The sequence below is a fragment of the Ziziphus jujuba genome, chromosome 3 (genome assembly GCF_031755915.1).
Source record: "Ziziphus jujuba cultivar Dongzao chromosome 3, ASM3175591v1".
Lineage (NCBI taxonomy): Eukaryota > Viridiplantae > Streptophyta > Magnoliopsida > Rosales > Rhamnaceae > Ziziphus > Ziziphus jujuba.
The window spans coordinates 31,148,965-31,163,981 of NC_083381.1; the positions used below are offsets into that span (position 1 = coordinate 31,148,965).

The following is a 15,017-nucleotide window of genomic DNA, read 5'->3' on the forward strand; positions in this document are numbered from 1 at the left end:
TTCGAGATTTTGTTCATATTTATAAAAAAAGTTCGAGGATTTTATAAACTCCCAACGCTAACTCTTTACGAACCAGCTGCCAAAGTACTAAAAAAACAGTCATTCTTTTTTTTCTTTTTTCTTTTTGGTGTATCCCCTTATAATGGTATGCATGCTTTTTTCAATTTCTTTTTCATCGCTGGGACCAAAAAATAAAAAAATAAAAAATAAAAAACTAATATTATTATTGTTCATTAAAAAAAAAAAAGAATAGTAGTTTTTATTTCCTTCTTCTACCTACGTTGAGCCTTTTTCTGTTTGCGACCATCCTGGAAAGATGTGCTTACTATGAACTTCATAGAATTTGACAATATCTTTTGCACAATAAAATTTATATAGTGCAAATTTTTACACCATAAAATTTTTATATGTATCTACATATATATATATACACATATGTTTATATATTTATATACGTTTGACCTCCTTTTTTTCCCCCCTCTTTTGTTTTGGTTTGTTCTATTTTTTACTAAACAATGTAATATGTCAATATGAAAATTGTCACCTTGTAAATGAATAAATTTGAGGAGACATCTAAGATTTTTCATTTATATTAAAATAAAACCAAAAAAAAAAAAAAAAAAAAAAAGAGAACCCGAATTAGTTATAAATGAAGCAGGAGAATATAATATCAATAGCCGAATTGGATATTATACATTATATGCTTAAACTAAAGGTTCTATTTAAAAAAAAAAAAAGTGAAAAGAAAAGAAAACCAGAAGGTATTAAGAAAATATTTATACAAAGTAGCATCGATATCTTAATTAATAAATAAATAAATTATCTAATTTAAGGGACAAAGAAACTGTTTAGATTAATAAAAGGAGATAAATATTAATTTTATTTAAAGATGCAACAAATATAAGTAAGAATAAAAATTAAATTTTTTGGAGCCATGAGCCTTGTGGATCCTCCTCCGAATACATCCATTTTACTCGATGAATAAAAAAACAGGATAGAAGTATGTAAGCATAGGAAATAAGATATCTATAAAATAAATAAATAAATAAATAATAAAGACAGCGTGTAGACAAAGTTTACATACAAGAATTGGTTGTGACAGCACGTTAATGTATTGGTCAAATGCTGGACAAACTCTAGAATACTAAACAAATTTGATAAATAAAAAAACTATATAAATATATATTTTGCTAAACATTAATTTTTTATTTTTTTTTGTCAAACATTATTTAAAATTTATTAATTAATTTATTTCATGGCACTAATAATATAATAAATCTAGAATATTATATTGCATTCTCTTCATTGTGCAAGCCTATATAATATATGCATAAATTTTACCTTCATTTAAAAAAACAGAGTACAGCAAATGAGAAATTGCAACAAGAATAAATTAGTTAATTACAAAAATCTCCTTTTATCATCCCCACGTAACAATTATATTGATATTATATATATATATATATATTAAATTTTGAGTAAATAGTTGTTTCTTTGGCTAGCCAAATTTTGGGCCAAACATATCATTGGCTGTACAACTGATCAAAATGGTAAGTTGGTTAAACTGTACAAGAAAGTGAAAACAAAAGAAATAAATAACCAAAAAAAAACAAGAAACGAAAACATTTTTAAAGAATAATAATATGATAGAATAATGCAAAAATTGTTTCGATGAAATGTTCGTTAAGCGCGTGAAAGACGCGAGAAATTGAAACATCCGCCAGAACTCATTGTTATGGTGCCAGCATTTTAGAGAGAGAGAGAGAGAGAAGCACTCTCACAAAAACAAACAAAATAAATGAGAGAGACACAGAGAGGGGGAATCTTGTTCTCTTGGTATAATCCATCTTTCAGGAACCAAAACCAAAGTGAGAAAAACGAGACATTTTTTTTGTTTAGCTGCTATTTTTGAATTTCTGGAAGAAGACCCTTTTGTTGCAAAGGTTTGAATTTTCGTATTGAAATCTTTTTTTTGGTGATATGGGCTTTGTGGAGGAAGAGGAAGAAGTGGATTTCTGATAAAGCAAGATCAGGAATAGAAAAATCACAATCTGGGTTCTCTTTATACAAGCTTCTAATGATGGAAAGGAACAAACCCAAGAGGCTCTACCAAGTTTGGAAAGGAAGCAATGTGAGTTTCTTTTTATCCTTTGCAATTTGGATTTACTCATTGTTTTCAAGTGCTACTATTTTATCGTTAAATGAATTGGTTGATGCATTTTGAATTAAACTTTCTTTTGTGGAACGGAAAATTATGAAATGGTCTCACTTAGAAAATTGTACACTTTCTTTGCTTGTGATTCATTGTGGAATTTTTCATTTACTTTGTATAATTGGGTGGACATTTTTTCTGTTTGTGTTTGTCATGATTGGTTCTGTATCTATGCCCAGTTCATGATTAGATTATGTGTACACGTCCAGTTATTCTTGATAACATTGCTTTACTAATTTAGAGTAAGGGCAGAAATAGAAACTATGATATTTATGATGGTTATAGGGGTTCCAGTTTTATGGGGTTCTTCTTATTTGTTTTATAATCCTATCAGCATTAATGTCTCTTGGTACAGCTTATTTTATTTTCCTATTCTAGAAATATCGCATGATATGTGAGACAGAGATACTCATTTTTGCTCGTAGTCAAGCTTAATTGCTTCTTTGAATTCATGTCAACATGTAGGATTTAGCGATTAAGTTGTGTCGGTACTTTTCAATTATAGGTTATTCTTAGCTAGATTCACTTATATGTTAATTTTACATTCTTCCCATAAACAAATTGATAATTGGTGGGTTTTCTAGTTGGTTTAACAGTTGCCTGAACTATTAAGTATATTTCATTTGTCTGTTATAATAATATCTTTGCTAAAGTGAACTGCTATTTCAATTAAGAATGTTCATCAGGAATTATAAAGAGATTGTCACCCAAAATGTAGTGTACAAACTGATGATAGATGATAAAGAAATTGAACTTTTGGCAATTGCACTAGATGGATTTATTTGCACTGATATGGCTTTACCTTGGTTATGCAGAAATTTTTTTGCGGTGGGAGATTGATGTTTGGTCCAGATGTGGCATCTCTGTTTCTGTCCATAATTCTTATTGGTGGTCCCGCAGTTGTCTTTTGTATAAAAGCTTATTTGAGAATAGGAAATACCAAGGACAAGAAGGAAGTTCCTTGGTTTCCTGTATTCATTGTAGGCTCGATCCTCACTATGTTGGTAAGCATTTGGTTTCTTTTATCTTCAGATGCATTAGTCATCCACAAGAATGCCTAAACAAAATCCAAAATGGATTTGATCTTCTTCTTTATAGGCTCAATCCAAAATGCCTAAACACAATTATGCTTAAAAGATTTATTATTATGATTATCATCAACCAAACTTCTGTTAGAGTCAAACTTTATGTAGTTAATTACAGTAATGTTAAGTTTTAATCATTTTTCTCAATATTACTCCTTACTTTCTAAAACTTCTTAGGTTCTAGATCTGTACCACCTGACACTCTGAAAGCCATACTAGTGTTATTTTGTTACATTAGTGTCACTAAATGCTCCTTGCCAAATTTTTTGTGTACTAAGCTAATCATATAACAGCATATGGCTAAAATGCTGACCCCCAGTTTTTTGCTTTGAAGACAGATTGAGGGTAAAATTTGTAACTCTATGCTTAAAGTGGTTCCTTCTTCTAGTTTTGAAGCATAAGCTAACAATTAGGTCAGCTTTGTGCAGGATTTGATTTTTCTCTTAATAACTTCTAGTAGAGATCCTGGAATTGTTCCTAGAAATTCAAGTCCTCCTGAGCCAGATGAAGGATTTGATATGCCTACACCATCAATGGAGTGGGTTAACGGTAGAACCCCTCATTTGAAGCTACCACGAACAAAGGAGGTCATTGTAAGTGGCCACACAGTAAAAGTGAAGTACTGTGACACTTGTTTGCTATATCGCCCACCCCGTGCTTCTCATTGTTCCATTTGCAATAACTGTGTCCAGAAATTTGATCATCATTGCCCTTGGGTTGGTCAGTGCATTGGACTAGTAAGTTTAAGTTTTTCTTTTTCCTTTTGTACAATGAAGCTGAGAGCATTAATATTATTTTCCATGTTTATGCTCCTTGCATCAACAAACTGGACTGGAATCAATTTTACCGTAGAATGAAAATTTGGTAAATGTGTATGAGCTTTCTTAATCTTACTTACTGTTTCGGAATTTATGAAGTAACAAGAAAATGATTGTTCATGGATTTAGTGCAATGTAGCTGGATTGTTCATGGATTTAGTGCAATGTAGCTGGATGAGATAGGAAGTAAATGGTGGATTCAAGCTCAGCGTTATCTATTTTATTTCATTAGTGGTCTCTTTTTCCATCACAAGTTGTGAATATTGCTTTTGTTAATTTGATAATCTTTTTTGACTATTTCTTAAGTGGCCAAGTTTTTTTGTTGAAAATGAATACTGTTAAATATAAAACACATTGTGTTGGTTTGATATATATTGTTGGGCTCAATTTTTAATAGCTTAAACGTTTGGAAAGAATGTTAACAGTTACAATTGCTTGATTTAACCAATCATGAGTGAGATTTTGATTATATTTATTTATTGGAAATTATAATATGAACTATTTTACATGATTACAAAAGCAAAATTAACACAATAAGAACCAGGTAAATATTTGTGGTGTAACCAAAATGGGTTTTGCAATTTCAATCCATATGCATTGCAAATTGTATAATCCTAGTTGTGATTAGAAACTAATCTGAGATATTATTTGATTGCAGAGGAACTACCGTTTCTTTTTCATGTTCATATCAACTTCGACCATCCTATGCTTATATGTTTTCACTTTTACTTGGATCATTGTCATTGAGGAACATGGGAATGCTTGGCGAGCCATAATACATGATGTCGTTGCAGATTTTCTCATAGTTTACTGCTTCATAGCTGTCTGGTTTGTTGGCGGCCTCACAGCTTTCCATACCTATCTTATATGCACAAGCCAGGTGACCTTTATTCTCAAAATTCATGAAAAGTAGCACACTATCTGTTCCTTACTCTGCATGCTTGACTGTGTCTCAGTTGCATGCTTATCTGATGACACCCTAATTCTTATTTCCTTACAGACGACTTATGAGAACTTCCGATACCAGTACGATAAGAAGGAAAACCCATATAGCAAGGGAAGCATGAGAAACATTGCAGATGCTTTGTTCTCCAAAATACCACCTTCAATGATTACTTTCAGATCTTTTGTTAAGGAGGATGAACATATGGCAGTGGGACCTGCATCTCCAAATCTTGGAGAAGATATTATGAGCTCAAAGGAGAAAATTGATATTGAAATGGGAACTAGGCTTCACCAGGACAGTGATTTTCCGATTCCAGATATTTTGCGTAATTTGGACTATGATGATCTTGAGGGTAGTTTCAAGAATGTAGAAGAGGGACAAAGACCTTCTTTCAAATCAGTATTTCCTGCTGAACCCAAAGAAAAAGAATCTGTACAAAGCTCCACAGGTGGAGGTGAAGTTATAAAACCCGAGGAAAGTTTGGATAATGGCAATGGAGGAGTTAGAGAGTATGCACAAAGCTTACCTGCAGGAGACACATTGAGAAAATCAATTGAAAGCAGCAAACCTTCTAAAGGAACTGATGATGGAAGTAGCTCTCAGCAAACCACAACAGTTACTCAAACATAAAGGTATTTTTCCCTTTGTTGTGTAGATATTGTTCGTTTGCTTGTATACATTTTGTGCATGGTTTTGAGCACTTAATTTAGTTCTTTGAATCTAAATTATAGTATATAAATATGTATATTGATATCTTAGCAAGAAGAAATATGCTACCATGGAGGGTTATGGCCTTTATAAACTAATCATTTGGACTATTACCTTGAAATAGCCGATTCTTTCACCTAGTACTCACAGAAAACAAATGTACACCGGAGCTCCTCGTGCTTTATTTACAGATCATGCAGCTTTGTCTATATACAACAGAATGTATTGTCAAGAAAAGGCTATTTGTTTTGACATTAGTTTGTACTATTTTAAACTGGCAAATATAATAAATAATATTAACAAAAGTGCTAGTTTTTCCTTCGTACTTTTTTGCCAACCAGCAAGCATAGTCAACAGCACACCAAAAGTGTTCTGCATTGTTTTTAATTTCACCTAACATATTTGTGCAAGATTGAGCTAATTCTACTTTTGGAATGGCTAATTGCTTTCTTTGCTCATATATTAGTGCTATCACATGTGAAATAGAACTGTTGATGGTTCTTTTGAATGTTATTCCCCTTTTGAATTTCATTGTTCTATTTTTTATTGACATTTTTTGTAATCACAGGTTTGGTTGCCTGCTTGCTACACATCTTTCTAAGGTCTGTACATCATCTTTCTAAGGTCTGTACATCCCTGGAAGCAGATATTTATAATTTTTTTTTTTTCCGGTGTTTTGTAGTTTACATACATAGTCTAGCAGATTGAGATAGCTGTTAGGTTTTCTAAAACACAGGTTAAGCACATTCATATCAATATTGGTTAATGCTGGGAAAGATTGAGGATTTGGTCATTTGCTTGAATCTACCCTTCATAAAGATTTTAGAGTCAATGTTGTTGTTGTAAATGTCTTGGTTTCAAATAATGCGGTAAATCTGCAAAGGAAATGATAACATCCGAAGTGACATAATGGAGCATAGATTTCCTTCATAATGCTGTTGTACCTCCTTTTTTTTTTTTTTTTTTCTTTATAAATATCAGATATTTTTTGGGGAATTAATTTTTACAGTCAAATCTGATTGATTCATTTGTACAAGGTGTAGTTAACCCTCTTTTTTTTTTTTTGAATATGCATTTAACCTTATTTTGGCGACCTACCACTCTTCAATTTATTTAATTTGGAAAATTAATATGTTTTAAACTGTATTCTGAAAAATCAGAAAATTATTTTTTTTAGTTCATGGTAAAATCATAGAACATTATTTATTACTCTTATCTTTCTTAAAATCCAAACTTCTTAGCCATACCTGTATATTTTCCAAGATCTACTTTATACGCATGTGTACTTTTTAGAGACAACCTAATAGCAAATCTACTTCCGAAATGTTAGAGTTTTAATCCGAGAACCCTCTATATCAAAAAAATAAATAAATAAATTATACTTTATGTAATTATTTATTTAGTTTATCCTAGATAGAAGCCAATGTAATAAAGTAATCTTTGCGATTAAAATTTGCGTAATTTTTTTAAAAAAAATGTATATTGGTGGTTATACTTTTTCTCCACGGATTTTAAACCACTTCAATGAGTTTCAAAATATGTAAACACTACTATAATCCATAAGATTACTTTCTGAACATGAGGCTGCCATGGACTTTGGCCATATATTTTTACTAGTACAACTAGTACTAAATGCATGAGTCAATGAACAGCATATATATGTTTGTATATATATATATATATATTATATTTCCAAATTCAAGGTTTATATTTTTGGACCATTTTTTTATTTTTTCTAAAATTCAACTTACTACATATTAAAACAGGGGAAAAAAAATGTTATTTGTTTGCTATTTGACCCGCCTTTGTTATTTGAAGCTAATAATCTAACCTCACTGTTAAGTGGTATACGTTCATGAAAATCATGGATTTACATTTTGGTTTGCTAATTTTCTAGTGCAACTTGTTACTGACTTATTATTATTAGTATTTTGGTCACTGATAATTAAAATTAAATTTAGATCATAGCTGATGCTCCTTTTTGAGCTTCTGCATCAAACGAAATTGCATGCACTTATACTCCAAATAAATGTTTAGGCCACCTCTGCCGAGTGCCTCTCACGTGTGGTTTCTGCTAACCATTTGAATGGAATTTAAGTTGTCTTTATCATAAACAATTTCAATGAGCACAGGAATTTAATTATCTAAAAAAAATATATAGTTTAGTTTAGTATTTAAATGTCACAAATCATATAATTTAAGAACTTTCTATAATAATATATGATCAAACCACATGATAATACATTTTCGGATTAATTACAATAACACTTTATAATGTCACCAAAAGCTAAAACTAAAAAAGTTTATAAATTTCAAGTATATAACTTCTTTTTAAATTTCCACATATGAATTTTGTTTGTAAAAAAACATGTATGTTCCATGATATAACGAAGGGGTTGGTATATCAATTTACGAGAAAAGAAGGGGCGGCTATATCAATTTCCTCTACATTTTCCATGAGCTTGCCACGTAATAACGCCGTTGAGGATATCAAAGAGCGTTCGGACCAATTAAAATGGTCGCATCACCAAAAGGATCCGAATATATGTCTCGTCGGGTTTGACGACCGTTGACTCCACGTGTCGATTTATTAATGGCCACGCGTTATAAATAATTTTTGGCTGCTACGCCACAAAGAGAATCTGCGAATCCGAGAGACCAACAAACCGGTCGAAAAGAAAGAAATTTCGCAGTGGGTCCCACTTTTTCCCATTAAGGGAAATTGAAAATATCAATTTGACCCCTACAAACTCAGATTCTTCATTCTTCCCCTGTTCACACCCAAAAAAACATAAATAAATAAATATTAAAATATCAATTTTACCCCTACAAACTCATATTCCTCTGTTTTTCCAGTTCATCATAATCTTTCTTAAAAGCCGTTGAACATTTGCAACCAAAAAAAAAAGGAAAAATTCCAATCCCAAAAATCAATCAAGTATTTGCATGAAGACGAAGAAAAATGGGTGGGATTGGCTTGGTTGTTTCTGATTTCATAATATCCTTCATGTGGGCTTGGTCAGGGTCTTTGATTAAGATCTTTGTTTACGAGGTTTTGGATTTGGGTCATGAATCCAGTGGTGAGATTATCAAATCTGTTCTCTATATTATCAACATGTTCTTCTTTGCTTTCTTGGGAAATGTAACCAAAGGTGGTGCTTATAATCCCCTTACCATTTTGTCTTCCGCTCTTTCTGGGGATTTTAGCCGCTTCATCTTTACAGTTGGTGCAAGAATCCCAGCTCAGGTAATTTTTCTTTTCTTTTGTTTGTGTTTTTTGTTTTTCTTTTTTGAATTTTTGGAATTGGGTTTGTTTTGGATTGTATGGTTGTTTGGTTGGATGTAAACCGTGGGAAAATGACATAATTTGGAATATATTGTTTTGTGTTTTTCGTTTTGTTCCCTACATTTTGCTGTGAAAGGTTAAAAATATCATTTCTAGACTTGCAATGGTTTGAGCCTATATTGGGTTTCTGACTTACCCTTTTTATATGGGAAGCTGAAATTTGAACTTTTACTTCTATAGAAGAGCAGATTTTATGTCCAAATTGATTCTTTTGTTAAGATTTGTTTTTGGTGAAGCAAACTCTTCTTTGCTAAAAGGAACGGTAAGTGGAGAAAAGAAAAAATAAAAAGAAGCAATACATAAAAATAGAGTTGCTCTTGATCTAATATTTCAGCTCTTAAAAGGAAACCTTATTAGAACCATGAAAATTTCTTCTATTCCTTCTGTTTTTTTACAAGCTTTGCAAAATGCAAAGAGGCAAACATGTTAGGCAATTATCAAAAGAACAAGCCAAGTAATGATCAAAACTCCTCTAGCCTGCTGGACGATATAGGAGCAGGTTTACAATAGAGTTTTTATGTGCCATTTATACATGTGGCACCATTTATATATGGTAGAGCTTTGATGAATACATGAAGTGGGATACATCATTTCTTTGTCCTAAATGTACTAACCCATCAGAAATTATCTTTATCAGATATATTTAAAAACTGTATTAGAAATCCCATGCTTAACCATCGTACCATGAGATTTTATTTTTATTTTTATTTTTTCCTGACCCAGCTAATAAAAAAAAAAACAGCACTTGATTGAATGACCAACCAAAGTGCAAAGTCAATGTCAGCCAGTGGCATTTTAAGTATTGTATGAATACAATACAGTTTATAACAAAGTATGTGATGATTACCATATTAACCTGCATATTATCCATTACTCTAGTCATTATAGCCAAGGCAGCATGAAGACGGTGAACCGTTCTCATATATGTTCTTACTGAATTAGTGTTGTGAGCAATAAAATGTATTAACGTAGTACACTGTAGCACTGCAATACATAGGGTTAGCCTCAAACATAATGTTCTACCAGCCCTCTGGAACCTGTTCTCCTGCAGTCTTGATATTGGTTTTGAGTGATGATATAGCTGCAGAAATGGTTATGGCAAAGTTGAGGTTAAAAATTGATTGAAGAAATATTACCGTACATGACATTTGATCAGATTTTTTTATATTGTTTGGGAATAAATGCTTAGGTTTGCCAGTGCTAAATTAATAAATACTTTGCAAGATTTTTTTTTTTTTTTTTTTAACATATTTATAGTCTGATGAGGTTTGGAAAAGATATAGCTTATTCCTAATTCTTTTATTGAAGTTCACTTATTTCCCCATCCTTATGTTTACGGTATGTCTTCTATACATTTTCCAGGTACTTGGATCTATTACCGGGGTCAGGCTCATAATTCAGACCTTTCCTGAAGTAGGTGTTGGACCACAATTGAAAGTCGATATCCATAGAGGTGCACTGACAGAAGGGATCCTGACTTTTGCAATTGTTATGATCTCCCTTGGGCTTTCAAGAAAAATCCCAGGAAGTTTTTTCATGAAGACTTGGATCTCAAGTGTATGCAAGTTGACTCTTCAGATACTTGGATCAAGTGTATACAGGCGGTTGCATGAACCCGGCCTCTGTATGTATTAATGTTCATTGATTTCCTGAAAATATCTGCTGTTTTAGTTATCTGGTAAGCTTTAACTAGCAAAATATCACTGAGTTAAAAACTTTTTGATTTTATAGGTGATGGGGTGGGCTTATGCTCGTGGGGATCATATAACCAAGGAGCATGTACTGGTGTACTGGCTTGCCCCAATAGAGGCAACTCTACTTGCTGTTTGGACATTCAGGTTGATGTTTAGGCCACAAAAAGAGGAAAAAGCAAAGGCTAAATCAGACTGAAGTAATCGGGCATCATATTGATCAGAATGTAGAAAGTGGAATACGACAGTATGTGTTAGCAATGATGCATAGGATATGTTCAATCTGACTGGAGCAATTTACTTCCAACTGTATATTAAATCGGTTAGGTCAATTGTATCTGTGGTTATTAATTTGATTCACTCTCTTTCTTTGTCACTCTTGTATTTTGGAATTTTCATTTCTCCAAGATGATTGTGAGTAATGCTTATAGAAAATGCAAAATTGCAATTTGTGTTACCCTCTCAAGAGAATTACGCTACAAAGAAATTAAATGAGCTATAAACCAGGAGAGCACTAAAATTGATCACATAATGTGGAAAACATACATGAATAGGTTCATATGCATATGAATTTGTTCAATCATTACAAGAATACAAGCAGACTCATCATAACACTTTGCTACTGTTTCATACAGAGTTGGTCCTAACATTGCGTAAATTGAAGGTGACATGGGATGAGCAAGAAGTTACCCAAAAAATAAAAATAAAAAAAATCAGTAAACTAGTTGTGGTTCAGACTCTGCAAAATCGACAGATCCCGACTCAATTGGTGGCATTAGATAGGCCGCTAGCAGCTCAGAGACCAATGCAGCAATAATTGGGATCCTCTTTAAGTTTTTCACTAATGGGATATCCTCGCTCTCTCCAACAGCAATCAGCTTCTCGTTAATCTCTACCATTCTGTCCAATTTCCTCTTGAATTCTGGGTTCTCAACATCCAGCACAGCTGGGAAAATCCTAGCTGTTGTTCGGTTTGTCTGCAAAACAAAACTCTCAATACTTAATGTTATGGATAAGTCAATGAGATTACTTCTCATTTTCAGTGTCATTTTGTCAACCAAGAGGAAAAATTATTTCAAAATGCTAAACATTAAGTAAATGATTTTTTCTAGCAGACAGAGAAGGATAATAATGTCTTTATCATGCAGAATTCCGTACAAAAAATTCAAAATGAAGTTGTAGTTTCATTACATGAATAGATGGTGCATGAATACTTGAGCAAATTATATGGATACCCAGGCTCACCTCAATGATAACATGCATGTCAAATTCTTTTGTGTTGAGTCCAATTCCTTCGTAGAAAGCAGTTCGCTGGCAATCATTGAGATACATTGTCACGTATACCTGCAGATCATATGTATGAGTTTCAGAGGCAGATTAAAATTTTGGGACAGATGAACAATATTTTAACAAAATGTAAAGTTGAACAGTTCAAGGTTAATCATTTTAACTCTTGAGCACCATTTTTTTTAATTCACTTCGGGCACGTCACAAATTTTGTCATACCTAATTGGTGGCAGCAAATACTAGAAATTTTATCCTTATCCTTTTCATAGTAACAAATATAGCAGAAGATGATTAAAACCAAGGTTTCTAAAAGAGTTCAAACCTAAGACATGCACATTATGTAAAAAGTAAGCAGCCATTATTACCGATAAGCAGAAGAATCGTGCCCACAGCTTTGCCTTCCAGTCATTAAGGAATTGAGGTTGGGCCTTCATCAGTGCTGAAAAGAAATCACCATGCCTGTTCTCATCCTGACACCAGTTCTCGAAGAACTCAAAAATGGGATAACACTGGAACTCAGGATTGGCCTTGAGATGTCTGTATATGGTTATGTATCTCCAGTATCCAATCTTCTCAGACAAATATGTAGCATAGAAAATGAACTTTGGCTTGAAAAATGTGTACTTTCTAGCCTTTGTCAGGAACCCCAAGTCCAGTGCCAAATTGAAATCAGATAAACCCTTGTTCAGAAACCTGTAATTAGTAGAACAACATTACCATCTATATGCATACAGTGTTACCATCAAAATAGAACAACATGAGAGAGGAATATAAGATAGCGGGTAAGACACGTTGTGCGTACCCAGCGTGCCTGGCTTCATCTCTGGACATGAGAGAGAAAATCTCAGCTACCACTGGGTTGGTTTTCTGCAAATATCAATAGCCATAATCATTAACCAATAAGAATTTTCAGAAACTTGTTGAAGATTTTTTATAAGAATTATAAACACATCATAGTTGTAAAATGACCAGAACACTTTATTAAACGAGTTCATTACAATTTTTAAGAAAAAAAAAAAATTGCAAATATGTTTATTAAAAAGTAATTGTCTGTTAGTTAAAATGTCTCCATCCCTTGGGCACACCCTGAATTCTTCATCCATGATAGTCTTGTGAAACTTGGTGAACATTTTCAAGAGTAATTGGATACATTTCGTATGTCAAAGAAGTAAGAGAATAAGGTGAAACCCAATTGACAAAATTCAGAGTTCTATTTGCTATGTAAATAACTAAATATATTCATCCTTATCAGAAAACTAAGAAACCCAATTAGTATGACAAAGATAATCACTACTGAATCTCTAGAAATTTATAAGAAAAGAGAAGACAAAATACCTTAAGCCTTCTTCCAAGCTCTTTGTAAAGAAGGAAACCAGAGAACTCAGCAGTGCAGGACCTCTCCAAGAACTCCACAAAGATTTGCCTCAAGGGTCCTTGCATTTTATCAGCGGCCTCCTTGAATTCCTTGTTCCTCACAAAATGGGTCTGATTGTAATCAGTCTTGAACTCCTGAAGCAGAGCCACAAACTCATCCTGGTTCAGGTTCTTGTTTATCTCAGTATTGAAAAGCATCTCCATTTCATCGAAATCGGTGGTATAAAACCTTGGGGTCAAAAGGGTCTCTTTGATTGCAGTAGTTTTTGCAGCTTTCTTCTTGCTGGGTTTGTTGGTGGAAGGCTGAGTGGTGGCTGACATTCTAATGGTGGAAAACTTGGAGTAACAGAAACCCTTTGGGTTGCTGAACTTGGGGGACAGATTGGTAAATTTGGAGATGGGTTTTACAAGGGCCATTTCTGCTGCCATTGCTGAGCGTTGAAGAAAGCTTCAAAGATGGGATTTTGTGGGGAGTGGGAGAGGGAGAGTAAGGGAAGGAGCTTGATTATATGGGGAGTAAAAGCTTTTGGGTTGGACAGTGATAATCTCATCCCATGAAATCCATGAATTTGAATGGGAGTTTGACACGTGGCAGTTGCCATTTTTGCATGCCTTTGGTTGCTATGACTGGTTTAGAAAATGCCAAGTGGGAGAGGGACTTGTGGCCTGCATTTTATCTATATTCAGATTTTCTTCTACATTTTATTTATTTATTTATTTATAATCTTTTTCAGATTTCTTGGATATTTGATTTTCAGTTTAATCAGTTGCTTGGCCAATCTACTCCACTCATCCTTTCCTGGCCAATTGCCACCAGTGCGAGGAAATATTTTATCTGGCATTTTTCAGCTTTGATTCATTAGTGGTGTCAAACAGGTTAATTTTTTTTTTTTTTTCCATCAGTTTTTGCGTAGGTGACCACAGATAAGGGTTGTATTGAAATGTAACCTTGCTTTAGAAAAAAAGAATACTAATAATAATAAAAAATTCTCAAAACTAATTTTAATATGTATGTTGACAAAAATGTCCTCAACAACATCAACTATTTCAAAAAATAAACAAATAAACAAAGAAATAAAATAAAATAAATTAACCATATTCTTATTCTTCCAAAATGCCAAAAGGGAAAGGAAAAAAAAAATGCAGCCTGACGCATTTAATTATCATTGAAGGGCTTATTTGGTTGTTAGCCTGTATTATGTTAATTTGTATTGTATTGACTTGTAATGTATAAAAATTGTACAGGATCATACTATATTGTAAATTTTGTAAAAAATTATTTTTATTAACTAAAATAATTTCATTATGCATATAATTTTGTATAAATAATTCAAATTACTCAAAATATACAAAATCAATTTATTATTATAATTTTCTTATAAATTTGAAATAGGAAATTGATTATTTATTATTACTCATCTAGTTTTCAAAAATCAATTACATTGTTCATAATATATTTAAAAGAGTTTTGATAATTCATGATAGTAGTTAGATTATTATTCATGATAATAGTTACACTATCAAAAGTTATATATATATATATATATATT

The 15,017-nt window shown here is 32.5% G+C and overlaps 3 protein-coding genes across 3 annotated transcripts; 2 read left to right on the top strand and 1 right to left on the bottom strand.

Annotated features, from left to right (window-relative positions):
- The first annotated feature begins 1,670 nt into the window (after positions 1 to 1,670).
- LOC107423587 (probable protein S-acyltransferase 4) lies at positions 1,671 to 6,796 on the top strand. Its single transcript, XM_048478314.2, has 6 exons — positions 1,671 to 2,131; positions 3,028 to 3,216; positions 3,726 to 4,034; positions 4,774 to 4,995; positions 5,116 to 5,693; positions 6,338 to 6,796. Exons 1-5 carry the CDS (start codon positions 2,078 to 2,080, stop codon positions 5,689 to 5,691), a joined length of 1,350 nt encoding a protein of 449 aa, XP_048334271.2. The 5' UTR covers positions 1,671 to 2,077; the 3' UTR covers positions 5,692 to 5,693; positions 6,338 to 6,796.
- A 1,777-nt stretch (positions 6,797 to 8,573) lies between these two features.
- LOC107423582 (probable aquaporin SIP2-1) lies at positions 8,574 to 11,263 on the top strand. Its single transcript, XM_048477614.2, is given in 4 exon segments — positions 8,574 to 9,016; positions 10,478 to 10,711; positions 10,713 to 10,739; positions 10,847 to 11,263. Coding segments are annotated over 4 exon segments (705 nt in total). The 5' UTR covers positions 8,574 to 8,731; the 3' UTR covers positions 11,006 to 11,263.
- A 35-nt stretch (positions 11,264 to 11,298) lies between these two features.
- On the bottom strand, positions 11,299 to 13,993 carry LOC107423584 (magnesium-protoporphyrin IX monomethyl ester [oxidative] cyclase, chloroplastic). The gene is made up of 5 exons (XM_048477613.2): positions 13,429 to 13,993; positions 12,896 to 12,960; positions 12,459 to 12,786; positions 12,052 to 12,150; positions 11,299 to 11,783 (listed from the first exon to the last, which is right to left on the bottom strand). The coding sequence occupies exons 1-5, from the start codon at positions 13,894 to 13,896 to the stop codon at positions 11,520 to 11,522; spliced, it is 1,224 nt and encodes a 407-aa protein (XP_048333570.1). The 5' UTR covers positions 13,897 to 13,993; the 3' UTR covers positions 11,299 to 11,519.
- Positions 13,994 to 15,017: the final 1,024 nt, after the last annotated feature.

Excerpts from the sequence above, each read along its gene's own strand:
- LOC107423587 (XM_048478314.2), top strand. The coding sequence starts at position 2,078 with ATGATGGAAAGGAACAAACCCAAGAGGCTCTACCAAGTTTGGAAAGGA. Across the intron at positions 2,132-3,027 it reads AAGTTTGGAAAGGAAGCAAT|AAATTTTTTTGCGGTGGGAG; the intron begins GTGAGTTTCTTT and ends TTGGTTATGCAG. Across the intron at positions 3,217-3,725 it reads GCTCGATCCTCACTATGTTG|GATTTGATTTTTCTCTTAAT; the intron begins GTAAGCATTTGG and ends AGCTTTGTGCAG.
- LOC107423584 (XM_048477613.2), bottom strand. The coding sequence starts at position 13,896 with ATGGCAGCAGAAATGGCCCTTGTAAAACCCATCTCCAAATTTACCAAT. Across the intron at positions 12,151-12,458 it reads CACGATTCTTCTGCTTATCG|GTATACGTGACAATGTATCT; the intron begins GTAATAATGGCT and ends TATGATCTGCAG. Across the intron at positions 11,784-12,051 it reads ACATGCATGTTATCATTGAG|ACAAACCGAACAACAGCTAG; the intron begins GTGAGCCTGGGT and ends TTTGTTTTGCAG.